General features: G+C 38.5%; 1 protein-coding gene across 1 annotated transcript in view; it reads left to right on the top strand.

The window, feature by feature from the left end:
* The first annotated feature begins 416 nt into the window (after window positions 1-416).
* The window catches only part of WWOX (WW domain containing oxidoreductase), a 574,826-nt gene continuing 557,246 nt past the window's right edge, over window positions 417-17,996 (top strand). The window contains exons 1-4 of the mRNA XM_082232366.1: window positions 417-661; window positions 3,166-3,230; window positions 4,461-4,518; window positions 7,202-7,380. Coding sequence (XP_082088492.1) covers window positions 555-661; window positions 3,166-3,230; window positions 4,461-4,518; window positions 7,202-7,380 — 409 coding nt within the window. The 5' untranslated portion in view covers window positions 417-554. The remainder of the gene's footprint in view (window positions 662-3,165; window positions 3,231-4,460; window positions 4,519-7,201; window positions 7,381-17,996) is intronic.

Below are 17,996 nucleotides of genomic sequence, written 5' to 3'. Positions count from 1 at the left end.
CTGCTCCTGCTTTCAAAACTTCTCAACAACCTTCCCCCCAAATCGGGGCATTTCTCTCAAAATCCTACATCCACCCACATACATTTACCGTAAACATAAGCACAAACAATGACAGAGCAATACACGGGGCATATTCAGTACAGTAAAAACAAACTACAGAGACGCAGTTACATATAGCCCAAACTTTAAGATGAATCTCGCACGCGACTACAAAAAGCCACACTTGCCCGCTGCAGCAACACCCGCCAGCACAACATCGGTACTGTATTTTCCTTCCGCTGAAAGCTCGGCTTGGCACGTGCTTTCCCCTCACCCGGGACTACGCTTCCCATAATACAATTCGTCCTCCGCGCCCTGGGATTGGCTCAACAGAACCGGAAAGGGCTGTCCCCCCTTAAAAAAAACCCCAACAACTCCCCCCGCCACCAAAATCTGAAACCTGCTTGCAAGAAGCTCCGTCTCTGTGCGGGGAGGGGGAAGAGGAGGCGGGCGAGAATTGAAGCGGGAGGGTGGCGTTTCTGAGGAGGACCTTCCTGGGACCGTCGCGAGGTACTATGGCGGCGCTGAAGTACGCGGGGCTGGACGACACCGACAGCGACGAGGAGCTGCCCCCCGGCTGGGAGGAGAGGACCACGAAGGATGGCTGGGTCTACTACGCCAAGTGAGTGGGAGAGGGGCAGGTGGGCAGGCAGGCAGGCAGGCAGGTGAGGAAGGGCTCCCGCCTCTGAGGTGGGCTTTCTTCGAGGGAAGGCTTGCGAGGGGTGGGCGGCAAAGGGTCGCTTTTCTGAGTGGCTTGTCCGGCGTGGGTGGGTGGGGGGTACGTAAAGTCTCCCCAGTTTACCAGTGCAGGATACAAAAAGTAACATTTCTCAGTGGTTTATGAGGGTGGCATGCAGAAAAGTTTTCTCTCCTCTCCCTCCCCTCCACCCTCGTGATTTCTTGGGGTGTGTGCAGAATTTCACTTGAACCTGAATGGTTTGTGAGGTTATAATGGTGAGAGGTAAGAAGTCGCCAGTGCAACATGGTTCCTGGAAATAAGGAGGGTTATAATGGTGTTTAAAATGTTCATAAGAATCCCCTCCCCATAGTTCTGTAAGGAGTTTACGCTAGGGGGGATGCAAGCTGTCGCCTGCAGTTGTATTGGTTGGGTGACCGGTACAAAAGTGAACAGGGCACCTCAGGAGCATCGCCTCTTCTCTGCCACTACCAGCAGGTGCAGCTTGTCCTGCAAACTCACACCTGCGGAAATTGCCTTTTCTACGCGGCTCTTAAAGGTGCAAGCATGCCGTTCCCTTTTGTATCTGGCCAGCCTAAGGTTGGGGCCAGTTGCAGGCCACTGTCTACAAAGCAACAGTAGCATGAGTACAGAACAAACTGAAGGAGTCGCAAAGAAGCACAGCACAGGAGTCTTCTGGTATCTTCAAAGGCAAACGAAGTAGAGCCCAATCCTGTGCGCTTTTATTCAGAAGTAAGCCTTTTCAAAAATAGGGGGTCCATGGCCTGGCCTTGTTCAGGGGATCTGCAGAACGGAGCTAATTGGGAACCACTGCCCTGGGCATTTTTCCAGTGGAGAAAGCTGGTGACCCTGTCAAATCCCTTGTCTCACTGTGGAATGGTCAGATGAAATGGGTAGTCGATGTGACTCCTAAGCATCCTCTTTGGCGCCTTGGAACCTGAGCAACTGCCTTGGTATTTTGAGGAGTTGCGGACTATGAAACTGTGTTTGATCCAGCAGCTGTAGTTAGTGTGGAAGGCTGTAGCATGCATGATTGCTGATGGGACTGAGGCCTTGTCAACATAGAGCATCTGTGCTCAGAGATCTGCACTGGTTGCCAATTTGCTACTGGGCCAATTTCAAGGTGTTACCATTAAAATATAAAGCCCTTAACAACTTGGGACCAGTTTACCTTTGAGATTGCTTTACCCTACTTGGGCCTACTTGATTGTTTCAATGAGTAGAGTTGGCACTACAACAGGTGCCACATATTGCCCTTTCTGCATTTGGAAGAACTTGATTGTTTAGTGGGCCAGCACCTATACTTTGGAACTCCCCGCCTATTGGCACCAAGCCTTCACTGTTCTCTTTTTGGTGCCTGCAACAATAATTATTGTTTAGATGAGCCTACCCAAATGCTTAGAAAGTTGAAGCAATTTTAATCTGCTTTGGTATTTAAACTTTTGTATGTATGTAATTTTTTCTTTATTTTCTTGTTTTATGTTTTTGAAAACTGCTCTGAGGTTTGTTTGTTTTTTTTACAATCAAGCGGTGTATAAATTTTATGAAACAAAATATAAATAAATTTAAGTGGTGTGGGAGGTTGCAGGAGGGAGAGGGAATTTTATGTTTTGCAAATGGAGGCATTACCATTAGCTGAGTAACACAGTTGGGTGCAACTCAGTAAATTCATCTCTCCTTAGAAATGAAGGTTCACAGGTTTTGCTGTAAAACTTATAGAACCTAACAAACTTTTTGAAAACTTGCTTTTGGGCTCCTGAGCATTCCTAAGGAAGACTTTGGGCCTACCAGTTCTGTTTCTTAACTTTCATTGTTGGTCTGACGCAGTTGAAATAAAATAAAAATTGTCCAGTAGCACCATAGAGACCAACTAAGTTTGTTCTGGGTATAAGCTTTTGTGTGCATGCACACTTCTTCAGATACCTTCAGAAGTGCGCATGCACACGAAAGCTTATACCCAGAACAAACTTAGTTGGTCTTGGTTAGTCTAAGGTGCTACTGGACAATTTTTTATTTTTATTTATTTATTCATACAGACAGGTTATCTTTTCTGTGTCTTTTAAACGTTGTGAGTTTTATCTCAGTCCTGCTAGTGTTTTTATATGTTTACAATGATTGTCTATATATTGCATAAATTTACTCCAATCTCTCTGGAACGCTTGGTCACTCTGGTTTCAGATTTTCCCTGTCAGCTTTGCCTTTGTATGAATTAGCAGTGACCCATATTCTTTCATTATAGTATTCTAGGAATTATTTGTGCCCCAAAGCAGCTAGAAGGCATTGGTAGGGGGAGCACACTGCTTTACTGCAAATGTTTGTTGCACCAGGAAGATTGGCCAGTTTTAATATTACCAATGCATAGTGACACAATTGAGCTCTCACTTCATTTGTGAAACATATTTATTTATATTGAAATGCTTCCCTTTCAGTCATCTGGAAGAAAGAACTCAGTGGGATCATCCCAAATCCGGGAAACGGAAAAGAGTTGCAGGAGGTTTGTGTCTAGTTTTGCTGATTAAGGGTAGTTCTAAACACAGGGGAAAAGCTATAAATAAGTCAGAAATTAGATCGTTTTAACAAAATAAAAAATTTCTATGGAAAACCTCATTTTAAAATTTCCTGCGGTCTGGTGCCATCTGGTGTTGTTACGTGTTTATAGCATATTCAGTTCACTGTTTCTGTACTAATGTAGCTGAGTCCTAATACTAGTAAATTAGTCTGTCCCATCTGTGTGATACTTTTCCAAGTAAAATCTCAAGGGAAAATAGTGGAAGCACATTTTTTTTAAAGACCCGCTAGCAATTAATGTTTTCCAATAAAACATGTATAATTGTTTTAAATACACTTTTATTTTAAATTGCTATCCTGGGCTCCTTTGGGAGGAAGGATAGACTAGTAATTTAATTTAATAATAAATAAACTTTGAAAAGTTAAAGCCTGAGCCATCAATTTGGTGTGCCATAATTTGCAAATGATTGCAGATAATAATCTCTATGGCTGGGAAACATGACATGAATAACATGAATACTTGTGTCATAGGAGGACCCCAGTGTTGGTCCTTAAACCATTTAATCTGGAATCCTTCCTTCAAAATTTGTGAGGCTTCTTCTGTAGTGGAAGTAAATTATTGCAGCTGTTCACTCATTGTCTTCCTTTTATAAAATATAGTTGCAGAAGAACAAATTGTCCTGCATTATTGGGGTTGCTGTATTGGGCATACTACAACTTTGGATTGTATCCAACATGAAACATCAGTGGCCTTTGCCATGACTCTTCCATTTCAGATTAAATGTTGCAGTTACAATGCTTTCTTCTTTCTCATCTCCCTACTTCAGTAATTTCAGATCTTCAGTTATATATAGCCTTAACGATAAACTTATAAAGAAAGGTGTGTGCAGACTAACTGAATACCTTAAGGGCCACTAACTATGGAACAGGCATTGCTCATTTTCAGCTTGATCCAATGCTTGGTTATCTGGAAGCAAGTCTCATTGAATTCAGTGTATGCTTAGTCCCATAAGAGTGTGCATAGGATTATAGCATTAAAACCATGTGGAAGGTTAATTTGTTGATTGCCTTCCATTATTGTGTCACACTCTTCCTTTCCTGGATTTTACTGGTTCTTGTCTCCACCACATTCTTCAGTTGAAGACAAAGTGTTGCTGAGGATATACAATTTAAATTGCTTTAAAAATGCCACTAAATTTATTTTGTATTCCTTCAGATTTGCCGTATGGATGGGAGCAAGAAACAGATGAAAATGGACAAGTCTACTTTGTTGAGTAAGTGAGAGAACTGCAAGGGTACCAATTCTCCAAATGACATTTCTGTAGTTTTGTTATTTTGATGGTCACTGGTTTCCAAATTATCTATCCTTGCACTATTCAAAGCAGGAATGCAGTGAAATACTTCTCCAGATTTTCTTGTAGCATGTTGAAGCTTGTTTTGTAAAAAGCCTCTTGAAAGCTATAGTTAATAAAAAATGCCAAACCATATTAAATCTAACATGATTTAATTCATTTTCCTTGGAAAAGTTGCTTGAAGCTGTCAATGGCAAGTCTGTCTAGAGACTTGAAGAATTCACATCTAATTTACAGAGCATATGCATGTAAATAGTTCCCATAATATTGGAATACAAAAGAGCAGGAGAAACAAAGTATCATTTCACACAATGGATAGTTAAACTGTCGAATTTTCTCCCACAAGAGGTAGCAATGGCCACCAACTTAGGTGACTTCAAAAGAGTTTTAGACAAATTAATGGAGAATAAGGCTATCAATGGTTACTAGCCACAGTGACTAGGTTCTACCCTGCTATTGTCAGAGGCATTAAGTTTCCAAATACTAATTCCTGGGAGCTGGAGAGAGTGCTGCTGTTCTTAGTTCCTGCTTTTGGGATTCCTATAGGCATCTGCTTTGCCACTGTGAGAACAGTAGGCTGGACTAGATGGGTCACTGAACTGGTTCAGCAGGCTCTTTTATGTTTATAGGTTTCATCCCTTGAACTTACAATTACATGGTGCCTGGTTGAAGGTCCTGGGAAATACCTCTCCCTGAGACTCAGTGAACCACTGTCCTGGTGAACAATAGTAGACTTGATAGTCTGACTGTTTAAACCAGCTTCATGTAGTCATTGCATTCAACTCTTTTTCATAGCCATTTTTCTGTCACCTTCCCAACACAGAGAACTGAGACTGTAAGCCAGTAATATCACAATTGGCCTTCAGTTACAGACTATTAATGTTTCTTACTTGTTGCGGACCACTTTATTTTTACTTAAGGAAAGCTAATCCATAGAGATGAAACTGGAAACTGTTCCCCATTGACTTTCAGCCTTTTGTGCTACAGGAACAAAATAACGGAAAACTCAAGAGTTCTATATTTGTAGGTTTAAGATAGCCACAGGTCTTGTAAGCTGCTGGGTGTTTTTTTTTTAGCAATCAATCTGTCTTTTCAATCCGAGTGTTCAGGAAGTTATGTCTATTATAGATTTCTGGCCAGAAGAATGCCTTACAAACAGTGACAATTTAATGTAAACAGTAATGGACTATGCAAAATGTCTCTCATTTGAATCCCTCTTTTGATATTCCTGTTGTTGGTTAGAGCCTGTAAGATTATTGGTAGGATTTTTTGGTCTGTCCTCTAGGGTCTAATTTCATTCCTAAAAGACTCTTACCACGACCTCCAAATTGTGTGATAAAATTATACAAATTTACAAATTATACAACTATAAAATTATACAAATAGTTCAAAAAACCTTATTTATAAAAAATATTTGTAATCCACCCTTCCCCTGAAGGTTCCAGGGATGTTTATAGAACATGTAAACATCAACATTAGAGTTGAAACAATGTAGTACAAAGCTGAATGCAAGAATGAAAATCTGCCATCAAATTGCAGATCCATAAAAGCAAAGTAGCAGTGACAAACAGGTGCTCATGTTTTCCAAGTTATACCTCCCCAAAAATCTGGGCAAAAAAGTTTGGCTTCACCTGTCAATGAAATGAGGTACAATTACAGTAGGTTGAAAGCAGCATAAGTTTGGACATTATCCTTACACTTGTTCTAGAACATTACAAAAAAAACCTTTTGAAATAAACCTGTTAGACTAGTTTATATGTATTCTTTTATAAGTTAGTTTAATCATAGTTACTATGGACCATTTTTTCTCAATCCATTCAGATATTGTAGGATATACACTTTACCTCCAATTTTTAGCTATTTTAGTCTTAGCGATAGTTATAAAATTGAGCACTATTTTAAAATCATTTTCTGGAATAACATATTTTAAATAACAAAGCAGAAATATTTAAGGCTCCAAGGGTATATGATAGCCTAACATATCAGATATTAGCCTGAACAGATTTCAACAATAATTTTATCTGAACAATTCCAAAGGGTACGTATTTAATCCACTTTCTATTATCCACATTTTCAACATCTATCCAATACTAACTTATATATTAAATTCAGTTTATAAGGTGTTGATCAAACCATTGATCAATGGTTTTAAAATAGTTCTCCTTAAGATCTCCTGAAATTGTATTAGATAAGAAGTTGTCCCAAATCCATTGTTTCCTTCTTATTCTTTGAATCTCACACCCATTTTCTCATATATGTATCCTGGTTATGATCCAAGTTTAACCAAAGGTCATAGAATCTTGCAGTTATGCCTTTATCCAGATGAGAGATAAATAGAATTTCTCATTTGTCCTCTTTCCTTACTATTCCACATTTTTGTATTGGAGAGGAACCTCCTGATAAAACTTAATTTTTGCACTTCTCCAGGATTGTGAAAGAATGGGGATTGTGGAGACTAACAAGGTAGGACTCAGCAATAGAAGCAGCAAGTCTGTAACTTAAAACTGAACAGGGACATAGCAGTGTTTGAATATAAAGTATTTCTCAGTGTTTGCATTGTTACTGAAGATATATTAGCATGACCATCGTTCTTGTTTCTCTTAAGCCACATAAATAAAAGGACAACATACCTTGACCCAAGACTAGCATTTACTGTAGAAGATAATCCAATGAAACCCAATGCCAAGCAGAAGTATGATGGAAACACCACTGCAATGGAAATCCTTCAGGGTCGTGATATGAGTGGAAAAGTGGTCATAGTCACTGGAGCAAATTCAGGAATAGGTAGGTCAATATTGCATTCAGTTTTGTGGCAAGCTGTATCGGTGAATTTGCATGTGTTACATGCATGTGGATACTACCTCAGTGGTCTTCATAACTGATTTTCAAAATACTAGGTTGATCAATGCTATATGTGGTATATTTCTGTATAAAAGGACCAACATTCCAAACTTAAATTTATTTAATTGGATGCAAGTCCCAATAGCTACTTATTTCCATGTAAAGGTTCATTTGCACAGAAACTTGCCCCAGTTCTGATTTGTCCCTTAGCATCAAATCTAAAAGTACAGTCTGTCATCAAAGGAAGGTAAGAGATGACTCAGGAAAACTGCATGCCAAGTGATGATGTGTTATTACACAATTGTCTGGTTTGGCTACCTCACAAGGAACGTTCTAGATAATTATTTAGAGTTTTTGGTCATAGTTAAATTATTGGCAGATATTGTTCTGGATAGCTTTGCTACCAGGTACTTCCCATTGCTCGGTCCCTGCTCTTGCCAACCTAACAGTTTGAAAGCACGTCAGAGTGCAAGTAGATAAATAGGTACCGCTCCGAAGGGAAGGTTAACAGCATTTCTGTGTGCCGCTCTGGTTTGCCAGAAGTGGCTTAGTCATGCTGGCCACATGACCCGGAAGCTGTACACCTGCTCCCTTGGCTAGTAAAGCAAGATGAGCGTCGCAACCCCAAAGTCTTCCGCGACTGGGCCTAACGGTCAGGGGTCCCTTTACCTTACTTCTTTTAATATTGAGCCCCAAACAGGAGCTCATTATACCAACGAAGCAAATCACTGTTAAATAAAAAAGAGTTCATGTATATATGTGCCAGTGAGTAATGTGACTTATTATTTCCCATTGTGATTTGAACACTGTATTTTCAAAAAAGATAATAGATGTAAGCTGTTGCATCAAACTATGGAGATCTAAATTTAACTAGAAAGAAAGCATACTTGCAGTTTGAAAATTCAAAGCTACCTAAGGAGGTGGGGGAGAGTATATTTGGCAGTTAACTGCTTTCTAGTTCCTTTAAACTTCATAGAGTGAGGAAATGTATAATATGATGACAAACATAAGAGGCTTTTCCTTTGAGTACACCACCTTTTCAAAATGAAATTTTAAAAATATTCATTGTTGGGTTCTACTTACTTGCTACTGAAGGTCTTGTCAGTTTGGTTTTCTGCATTTCTGTGGCGCACAAAAAAATATTAGCTGACAGTTTATGAACACTTGTTGTAATTAGCAACTAGCATCCCTTCACCTGTATTTCCAGTAAAGGAAGTGAAAATTAGTGATGGGTTTTGAAAATTTACTGCTTCCAAATTTTATTAAAAATATAGTGCAGGGTCTTTCTATGTCTCGTAAGGCATAGTTCAGGGAAGTCTGTTTCTATCAAGTGGCAAGGTTTTGTGTTTGTATTTTGTTCAGTCTATGGAGAGTAATATATTTTGCTCATAGCTTTAACATTTCCAGTGTGGTGTAAAGCAGAAACATAGGATAAAAATGTTTTAAAATAATACACATTTGGCAGCCATATCCTGTGCTCCCACCTTACTTGTGAGTTAGCAGTTAACAGTCTTGATTTTTTCCGCCACTAGAGGGCTCTATTACTCTTCTGAAAAAAATGAAGCAAAAAGAAAGAGAAAAAAGAGCAACATATCAAAGTGCTTTAAAGTTTACCAAAACAAATATTAGTTTTGTCTTGGGCTTTTTATATATCAATTGCTGGTGCTAAAGTTCAAATGTGGAAGACTAGGTGAACTAATTTCTGCAAGTAGTTGACTTCAACTTCATTGGCAAATGTAGTTCGTAGTATCCCAGAATTTTCAACTTAAGATAAAGATAAATGTGGATATCAAAACACTAGCCTTTGTCTTTTAAGGCTTATATAAAGCTTTCTTTATGTCCTTGAAATCCTGTGTAGTCTAGCTTTGTGTATGCAGTACTCACTTGGATCTAATCTCTTGTAGGCAGTGCAAGAATTCTGCAACACGATGCAAGAACACTTGTGATGCTGCTGAAATTCTTTAAAGGAACACTTTTTCTCTAGGGGCATAGGCAAAGCTCCCTAAATTCTTCTATTACAAACTGTAACGTGCTTAAACTCTTTTGAGGAAAAGCAATATTGTATCTGCTACTGTACAATAGTAGATTTGGTCATGATCGCCATACACATGCATGCCACGAGTCTCCTTCAACAAACCTTTTGCCTTTGAATGTCAAAGTAATTGGAAAACTGTTTGAGTGTGTGTTGATGCCTGGCCCCTGAGTTTATGTGTACATGGGAGATTAAAGAGAGATGGAAACTAAACAATTCAGCAAGTCGCATCTTGTCAGTTTCAGTTGCTCCACACTGAGAGGAAATATATACACCATGGCTAGTATGCAAAGAACAGCACAATTAGATCTGTACACTCAAGGGGGAGCTTTTTATTCCCCATTCTCAAACATTAGCCCTATATTGCTTGTGTCAAGCAGTTCTCAAAAACTGGAAAAAGTTACAAAACCACTTTGTGGTTGGGGGGTCTGATCTTTCAAGAACAAGAAGTCAACTTGTACTTATCACAGACAAGCCCTTGAATTACTCTTTGCCCACAACCCAGTGTCTCTGCACCTGTCTTCTATGATATTTGTACAGTGGTACCTCTGGATGCCAACAGGATCCGTTCCAGAGCCCAGTTCACATCCTGAAGCGAACGCAACCCGCGTCTGCGGGTCGCAATTCGCCGCTTCCGCACGTGTGTGATGTCATTTTTACCATCATGCATGAGTGGTGAAACCTGGAAGTAACGCATTCCATTACTTCTGGGTCGCCGTGGAGCGCAACCGGAAAGCGCTCAACCTGAAGCAACTTCAACCCGAGGTATGACTGTACATGTTAGTAACTACTTTGTGTTGCTCCCTTGTCTTTGAGTCCTGCATAGTTATTTGATCTTGCATTGTTTTGCATTTGTCTCTGCCTGAGACATGATGAAATTGATACATGATATCACAATTGGCCCCTCAAAAGGTAGCTGCCAATAACACCTTTGTGCTCTATAGTGCCATCCCTTTTGTTATAGCTGCTTTCCAAAACCTGACTAAGTGATGATAAGAGATGCAGTTTTTAAATAGTTTTGCAAACGTGCTTACCTTGGTGTCCTTGTTTTGATTGCCCTTGTGGGCTGAAGACTTTTTTTTGTAATGTCTGATGCTTGAAATGGAAAAGCAAACTAATGGCATGTGAGGTATGCAAAACTATCTTTGTGTAACATTTGTGTTAAATTTCTTTTAGGCTTGTCAAAAGTAGACAAATGCAAAGAGAAAATGAATTGGAATGCAGTCATTGGAACCATAGTGGCAGATGTGATCAAATATATTTGGATTAAGGGAAAACTGTAAAACCATAGTGTTGGGGCAAAGCTATCAAAATTGTTAGATTGAATTATAAATATTGTTTTTCCTCTATGCAGAACTTTTGAATAGTTTCTGTTGTCAGATCTTAAAACTAGGGGAGAGCTAATATGAACAGGAACTTGATTAAGGTGAAAAAAAAATATTTAAAATGTTAGCAGAGGATAGCCTAAACGTCCTTGGACTATGGAAGTGTTTTTTTAGATGGTGATGAAGAGTTTAGTAATACCCTACCTCCTGCAGATCATATAGTAGGATACTTTCTTTAGTATATTTTCAGCTGAAAATAATCATCTTGCTGTTGGCTCAAAATCCCAAACCTGCACATTAATCAGAAAGTAGAGTTTCATTAGAATCCTGATTATCTAAATTTTCTGTGAAAGTTCTCTTAAATCTCCCAAGCACAGAAGCCAGGCATTGCTTGTTTTTGTTTTTTCCAAGACATGTGGCTTTTGGGAGATTTCTGTGAAATCTACAGCTCTTGGGAACCTTGGCCTTTATTTTTAAAAATAAGCAAAGTGAAAACCTAGTCCTTGTAATGGTAGAGATGCCTTTTTAATATGTTATTTTTGTGGGTGGGGAGTGAAGCAGTCTTAATCACTGTCCATCCTTAATGGAATTTCTTCAGTGCCTGCCTAGCAGAAAACCGTACAGTGGAGGAAAGTTGCATGGAACTTACTTGCATTTAGTGTCATGTAGAGAACAGAAGAAATGCTCAAGGTCTGTTATCTTACTCCCCAAAAGTGCTGCAAGCATTCTACACTGTTGCAGGAAGAATCTCACAATCAAGTATACCTGAAGTTTTGTTTTTGTTTTTTTGATGGGGTTTAAGTTCAAATGATCTCCTAGTATGTATATTAGCGTTGCCATCTTTAATTGTGCTTACTTTTACATTAAGTACCATTCTCTCTACGCTCTAAATTATGGAGTTAAATTCTTAATAATAATGCTTTTGTTGAAATCTAGTAATTTCCACTGAGGTATTTCTAGAAATGGTATCTGTTCCTTGTATTGCCTCATGCCTGCTTTGATAAATCTATTACTTGGGTAATGAGCAGTATACATGGATGGTTAGTCAAGTTATTGAACTCTATCAACTTTGGCTGAAATTCACAATGCAAGACAAACTTGTAATACGTAAGATTACATTGAGGCCAAAAGGTTCAATAATCACACTTGTAATGAAATCTCTTTGGTATATCACTTGTTAGCATTATTTATCTTTCATTACAGAACAACTCTGTGCACTACCTAACTCTATAAGTTGGAGTCACATGAAAGCTTATTTAAGGAATGTAACAGCTCCCCCTCTTTTGCCCTGTCACAGCTTCCCCTGTAAGCTCTTGTAGCAGGTTTGGTTCGTAGCTGAATTATAGCTCAGTACTTGTGAACAAGCTGTCATTGCTGCTTTTATATCTCCCTTCCAATTTTCCCGTGAGCTTTTTGGGAGCACTGTTTACTTTTGACACTTCAAGAATATCTAATGGTTAGGGCTGCGACATCTAGCTGGCTAATAGTAGGTTAGGCTAACTGCTTATAAACCTGATCAATTTGAAAAGTGTGCTGTTCATGGACTGGGCATCATAATTTGTTTTTTTTTTTTAAGTTTAATGTAAGTCCTTAATGAAAATTACAGGTGACGGGTGCTATCTCAGAAAGAAGGAATGCCTTTTCTAAGATAATATATGTTGTGATGTATGTGCAGTTCCATCTAGTTTGACTTTCTAAATGGAAGACTTAAATTAATGACTTACTTGGGTGGATGTAGGGAGGCAGAATGGGAAATAGAAAGTGTTTTGTTTTCAACACATCTTTCAGACTTGAAGCCCTTCTAGTCTGTATCAGGTAATGTTGCTTTTTAGGGGCTTTATAAACCTATTAAAGTCTGCCTTGGGCAAACATAATATGGATTAATGGTTGCAGTAGTTGGCTGGGATGCTGCATATAATCTGCTTAGAGTTTGATAATATTTGTTTTGGTGCGACATAAACTCATAAAATTGTAGATTTGGGGTCAAGGGTCATCTAGTCCAACCCCCTGCAATACAGGAATCTTTTGCCTAACATGGGGCTCAAACCGACAACACTGAGATTAGCAATCTCATGCTCTACTGACTCTATTCTAGCAGTCTATAGTAGCAAAGCAAACTGTTATCCTCCCCCTTCCTCGCCCCCAAATCAGAATAATTGCAAGACTTTCCCCACACTTTACTGGGAGAAGTAAGAACTGTTATATCCATAAACAAAAGAGAAACCTAAGGCATCCTTCTAAACTACTAGTACTGATCTAAGAGCTGCCATTTAGGTGATGGCATCATGACATTGTTGCTGTCCTTGTATTTCTGAAAAATTCCATATATTCCTAGCATTTGCCATGACCCTGGTTTTGCATGGAATATGAAGGAGGGAATAATACACTGCGTTGGGACTGTGACCCGTTAGGGGCATCCTGCATTATATATAGAACTGCATTCGCAGAGTTTCTTGGAAGAAGCAGACAAAAGGATTGAAGGCTATAGAGCAGATGAGCCTTTGCATTTATCTTCTTGCTCCTAAAAAAATTTTGTGAGCTTGTTTGGGTGATACTTGTATGTTTGTTGGGGGGGGGTATTGTCTTTTGTTAATCAATTCCTAATGTCCATTTGATTCCTCTGTATATAAATAGAAGAATAAATAGAGAATGATCTAAGGAAACTGTCTTTGGTTCCATTTGTGTCTAGAAGTCACACTTGTTTTCCCAACTCAGAGAAAATGTGTTGGTTTAATGCTTGAAAAGATCCAGCACACTTTAGCTGACAAAACAGTCTTCTAATTTCATCTGAGATGAAATATGCCTTTTTAATTTTATGAAACTGCTTGTATTAATATTGCACTGTTGTACTTGCCAAAAGGAGATTTAAAACATGCAACTAATTTTGTTTTTCCTTAATGCTTAATTAGTACTCTGTTCTGCAGTAGCTTGCTCACAGAGGAGCTGCACAGTAATTTTCACATCTGAAGAAGAAGCTGTTGAGTAGCAAGTACCCCCTCCTGCTCTATTTTCCTGTGGGCATGAAAACCTACCTTCTCTTAAACTTCATTCTCAGAAAGGCATTCTTTCCCTGGAAGATAAACTTGCTTTGTCTTCTGAAAAAAAATAAATGGAAAAAGAATTAATAGGTAGAGCAATTGTGAAATACAAAGCTGTGGGTTGTAGATTGTCGCAAGAAACAAATCTGCTGGGTAGGTATTGAAAAAGAGAAGAAGGGGGTCTTGCTAACTGAAATGAAGTAAAATTTCAGGAATTTGGTTTAATGCAGGCTAATCTAATGGCATGTAGCTGAAGACAGAGATTTCCAGTTGAAGAGAAGGCAGTGAGACATCTGTCCTGAAGTATATGAAATTCTTAAAGGCTGATGCTGCTATTTGCGATGGACCAGATTGAAGGAAGAGATATCCATAAAACTGAGCTTTCATTAGAAGTCTCTGTTGTTTTTGTTCACTAATATTGGTAGGGATTCAAATAAGTGCTTCAGGTTTTGCTGAAGGCTCAAGCATGTCCAGTGTAATTTTAGTGTGCTCTTTATTTCTTTCTATTTCTCTCTCTCTCTCGTTGAATAGCAGAACCTCATACCATGTAACAAAATAAAGTTGAAAAACCACTCACTTGAAAAAGAGGGTTACAGTGTGGCATGATATTCAAGAAATAGATGTTCAAAGTTCTCTTGGATACATGAAATTATTTTTGTGGGATGCAGGTAATAATGTTTAACCGAAGCAAAGACAAAGTAGTAGGTGATTGTCCTTTAAGCTCAGCAGGGAAATGCTGGCATAGTAGAAACCACAACTTACCTTTATCAATATATGCAACTAAATAAACTGAATGTTTTAACTGATGACTCAATTTTTTTGTGCCATCTTCTGGATGCTGGTCATTTTTTTCCATTATATTGATACCACAGAGGAAAAGGACAGATTTTGCTTCAAAAGAGTGGCTTTAAAGCAAACAGTTACATTATGAATATACCAAATATAGTTCCCTAAATACAGATTTCTGCTAATGAAACATGTATGTACAAGAATACTTAAGTGGAGACTAGTTTCATTTGTGGGTTGCCAAGCTGTGTTTCCGCTTAAGCGTGCACTTCCAAAAAGTGTTTGGGAATGTAAAGTATAAGCCTGTAAAAAGTGACAATAATGGGCTGTTTTACTCAATCTAGAAATTCTCTTTGCTTCTCCTCCGAACCCCAGTATCTCACTGAATTGATGCCATAGCCACTCACATGGTCAGCTGCCTGCTTGATAGAGAGAGGAGCATGAGGGTAACTGGATTGTGTCTCAGTGTCTCCTTTCCTACATCATAGTGTACTGATACTGCGAAAGCTTTACCTCACTTCAATATGGAAGGTGCTGTGACTGTTCACCTTTAGCAGAGCATATTGTGAAAGGATGGCTGACTTGGCACTATGCTTAGGATTGGAGGTAAAACTAGTTTTGAGAAGTATAGATTAAATCTGTATTATGCTGGCTTCAATGTAATTTGACTACTAAATACAGTGTATACCTATTTCACCTTTTCACTAAAATACTCAAGTTTGTGTACACAATAATAAAAACGTTTGAAATGCAAACTAATATGCAGAATGGTAGCAAATAAAGTGGTTCAAAACAACTACACTGGGAAGTTAAAACTAACAACTTGGCAGTTCAAATGTCTTCTTAAAGAAATAGTGAAAGGTCATAACAAAGTATCTGAGTGAGGACACTCGCTAGGTAGTCAGTTCCAGAGAATAAGCTTAGCCACAGAAAAAATCCTCTCACACATCTTGTCTAAATGTGATTTGGACGTTAGTGGGTATTTGATCTGCTTCATCTATTTATTTATTTTTGTCTGTTTGAATAGGCTGTTACTACAATTGGATTAAACATTTGGTTCTACTCCCCTATTTGTGTACATCAACATATTACTTTGCCTTTTTGCAGCTTGTTAACAAATGTTAACATATATCATATGGCTCTTATTTTAATGGGTGGGATGGAAGTTAGAATTGATAAATTAGGCAATATATTTTGTTTGCATTCTCTATCTTTATTCCCTTAAACCATATAAGATGCACATCTTAGATTCCCTTAGATGCACATTCCGGCAAAGTGCATCTTAAATTTTTCATCAAATGTTAAAGTACACTGAAAGTACATGATTAGCAAAATGAAGACTTAAATAGGTAATTGCAACATTTCCTTAATCCTGTTCTTGAAAGTGGCACTTTGCTATTCATGCTCATCCAAACCTTCTGAAACCTTCGCTTAAATTTTGTATTTCATGTGCTATAGAGCAACAGACCTCTGTTTACTGTGGTACATATTCAACAGGGAACACCAATTACTTCTATATGAACACACCTGTCAGATTTTCATATTTTATAAATAGGTAAGCTTGATTCAGAGTACAGTGGTACCTTGGGTTACATACGCTTCAGGTTACAATATAATACCTTGGGTATTATAACTTTGCTTCAGGATGAGAACAGAAATCGTGCAGCGGTGGCGTGGCAGCAGCGGGAGGCCCCATTAGCTAAAGTGGTGCTTCAGGTTAAGAACAGTTTCAGGTTAAGAACAGACCTCCGAAACGAATTAAGTATGTAACCAGAGGTACCACTGTAGACTGATTGAAATTAATGGATCTGTTAGACATGTCCATTAATTTAAATGGGCTTACTTTGCATATTATTAACTTTGGATACAACCATTGGGATAGTGTCCAACTATGTCTTTCATAGATGGACTTTCTGTTCCAGTACCATTTTTCCTGATTTACCTTGTGTGTGCCCCATGCCAAAAGTTTGCTGTAGAGAATTAGGAAACCTTAAGAGCAGCTTAGGTTTGTAGGAAAATGGGATGCAGAGGAAGGGAAATCTTCAAAAATCATCTTTCACCCTCTCCTGCTAAAAGAAACCTGCTGCATCAAATAGCAGAATGTGGAAGGATACATTTGGATACTTTACAACTAATTTCTGCTTCATGGTTTTATATACACACATGCACAGGATTGTATCCAGCTAAGTTCTGTTCAGAGGAGACCAACTGAAGTTTCCATCTAAATTATGGAGATTGGACTAGATTACCCTCTGGATACCTTCCAACTCTACAGTTCTATGACTCTGTGCCTATCATTTTCAATAGATCCACTTTGAGTAGGACTAACATTGGTACAACCCACTATGTATAATTTCAGATCTATACCTAAGATGAACACCTTAAAAATATGTGTTGAAGCCATGACAAATCATGTCAGAAAAATAAACCTTCCTTGATATTACTCCGGATGGAAACTGATAGGAAGCAAAAGAAACTAGGCCTCTGTAGATAAGGTACAAAAGCACTAGGAAGGTAGAATTGGAGCCCCTAAGCAGATTTTCTGTTACCAGTTACTGAGCTAGTTCAGATAGTCTTCCCAAGTAAGAAAACTCAAGCTGGAAGGGCCTCAGGTGTATTCCCTTGGCCAAAACAACTTAGTTGCTGAACACATTGGCTCCTGAATGCCGCAAAACCAGAAGTGTGTGTTCCGGTTTACGAAAAAAATTCAGAAGCCGAACGCCTGACGCAGTTTCCGATGGAAGCAGGGAGCCATTCGGAAGCCATGCCTTGGTTTTTGAACGGTTTCTGGAGTTGAAAGGACTCCTGGAACAGATTAAGTTTGAGAACCAAGGTACCACTGTATGCTGGTCAGTGGGTAGGTTTGATTATTACAAAGTATTTTTCTGTTTTACACTGTCTTGGTGCTGTAGAAAAAGAAGCATAAACAGGAAGTTTTAATAAATTAAGAAAACATTTTGTTCTGCATAGAGCTTTTAATGTTTAAACTTTCACATGAAATGTTATAAAATGTTAAGGGTTCAGTAGGGATAAGGGAACAACCCAAAAAAGCCTGAGTATTGGATTTGAGTCTTTAAAAAGTTTTGTAAGGCTTATATTCCATCATGCTTGTATCCTTACTGCTGTTAAAAATAGGATTGTCACTAGGAGGTCAGATAAGAGTTTTTTCAACTGGGGACTTCTTTGTGTGTCTCGAGATTTTTAGGGTGGTTGTTTTAGAATTTATAACACACTGAATATTATACTGAACATTATTGTCCCAACTTGAATTTGCATGGGCATTTTAAATTCAGACTGGTTGTACTTTGTACAGTTCTCTCCTCTGTCTCCATATTCTACTTTTATTTATGTATTTATTTACGTAATAGTTAAACAGAA

This window comes from Podarcis vaucheri (genome assembly GCF_965113315.1).
Source record: "Podarcis vaucheri genome assembly, chromosome: 7".
Lineage (NCBI taxonomy): Eukaryota > Metazoa > Chordata > Lepidosauria > Squamata > Lacertidae > Podarcis > Podarcis vaucheri.
Note: the sequence above shows the minus strand (reverse complement) of the source record. Positions and strands in the feature narration are given on the sequence as shown.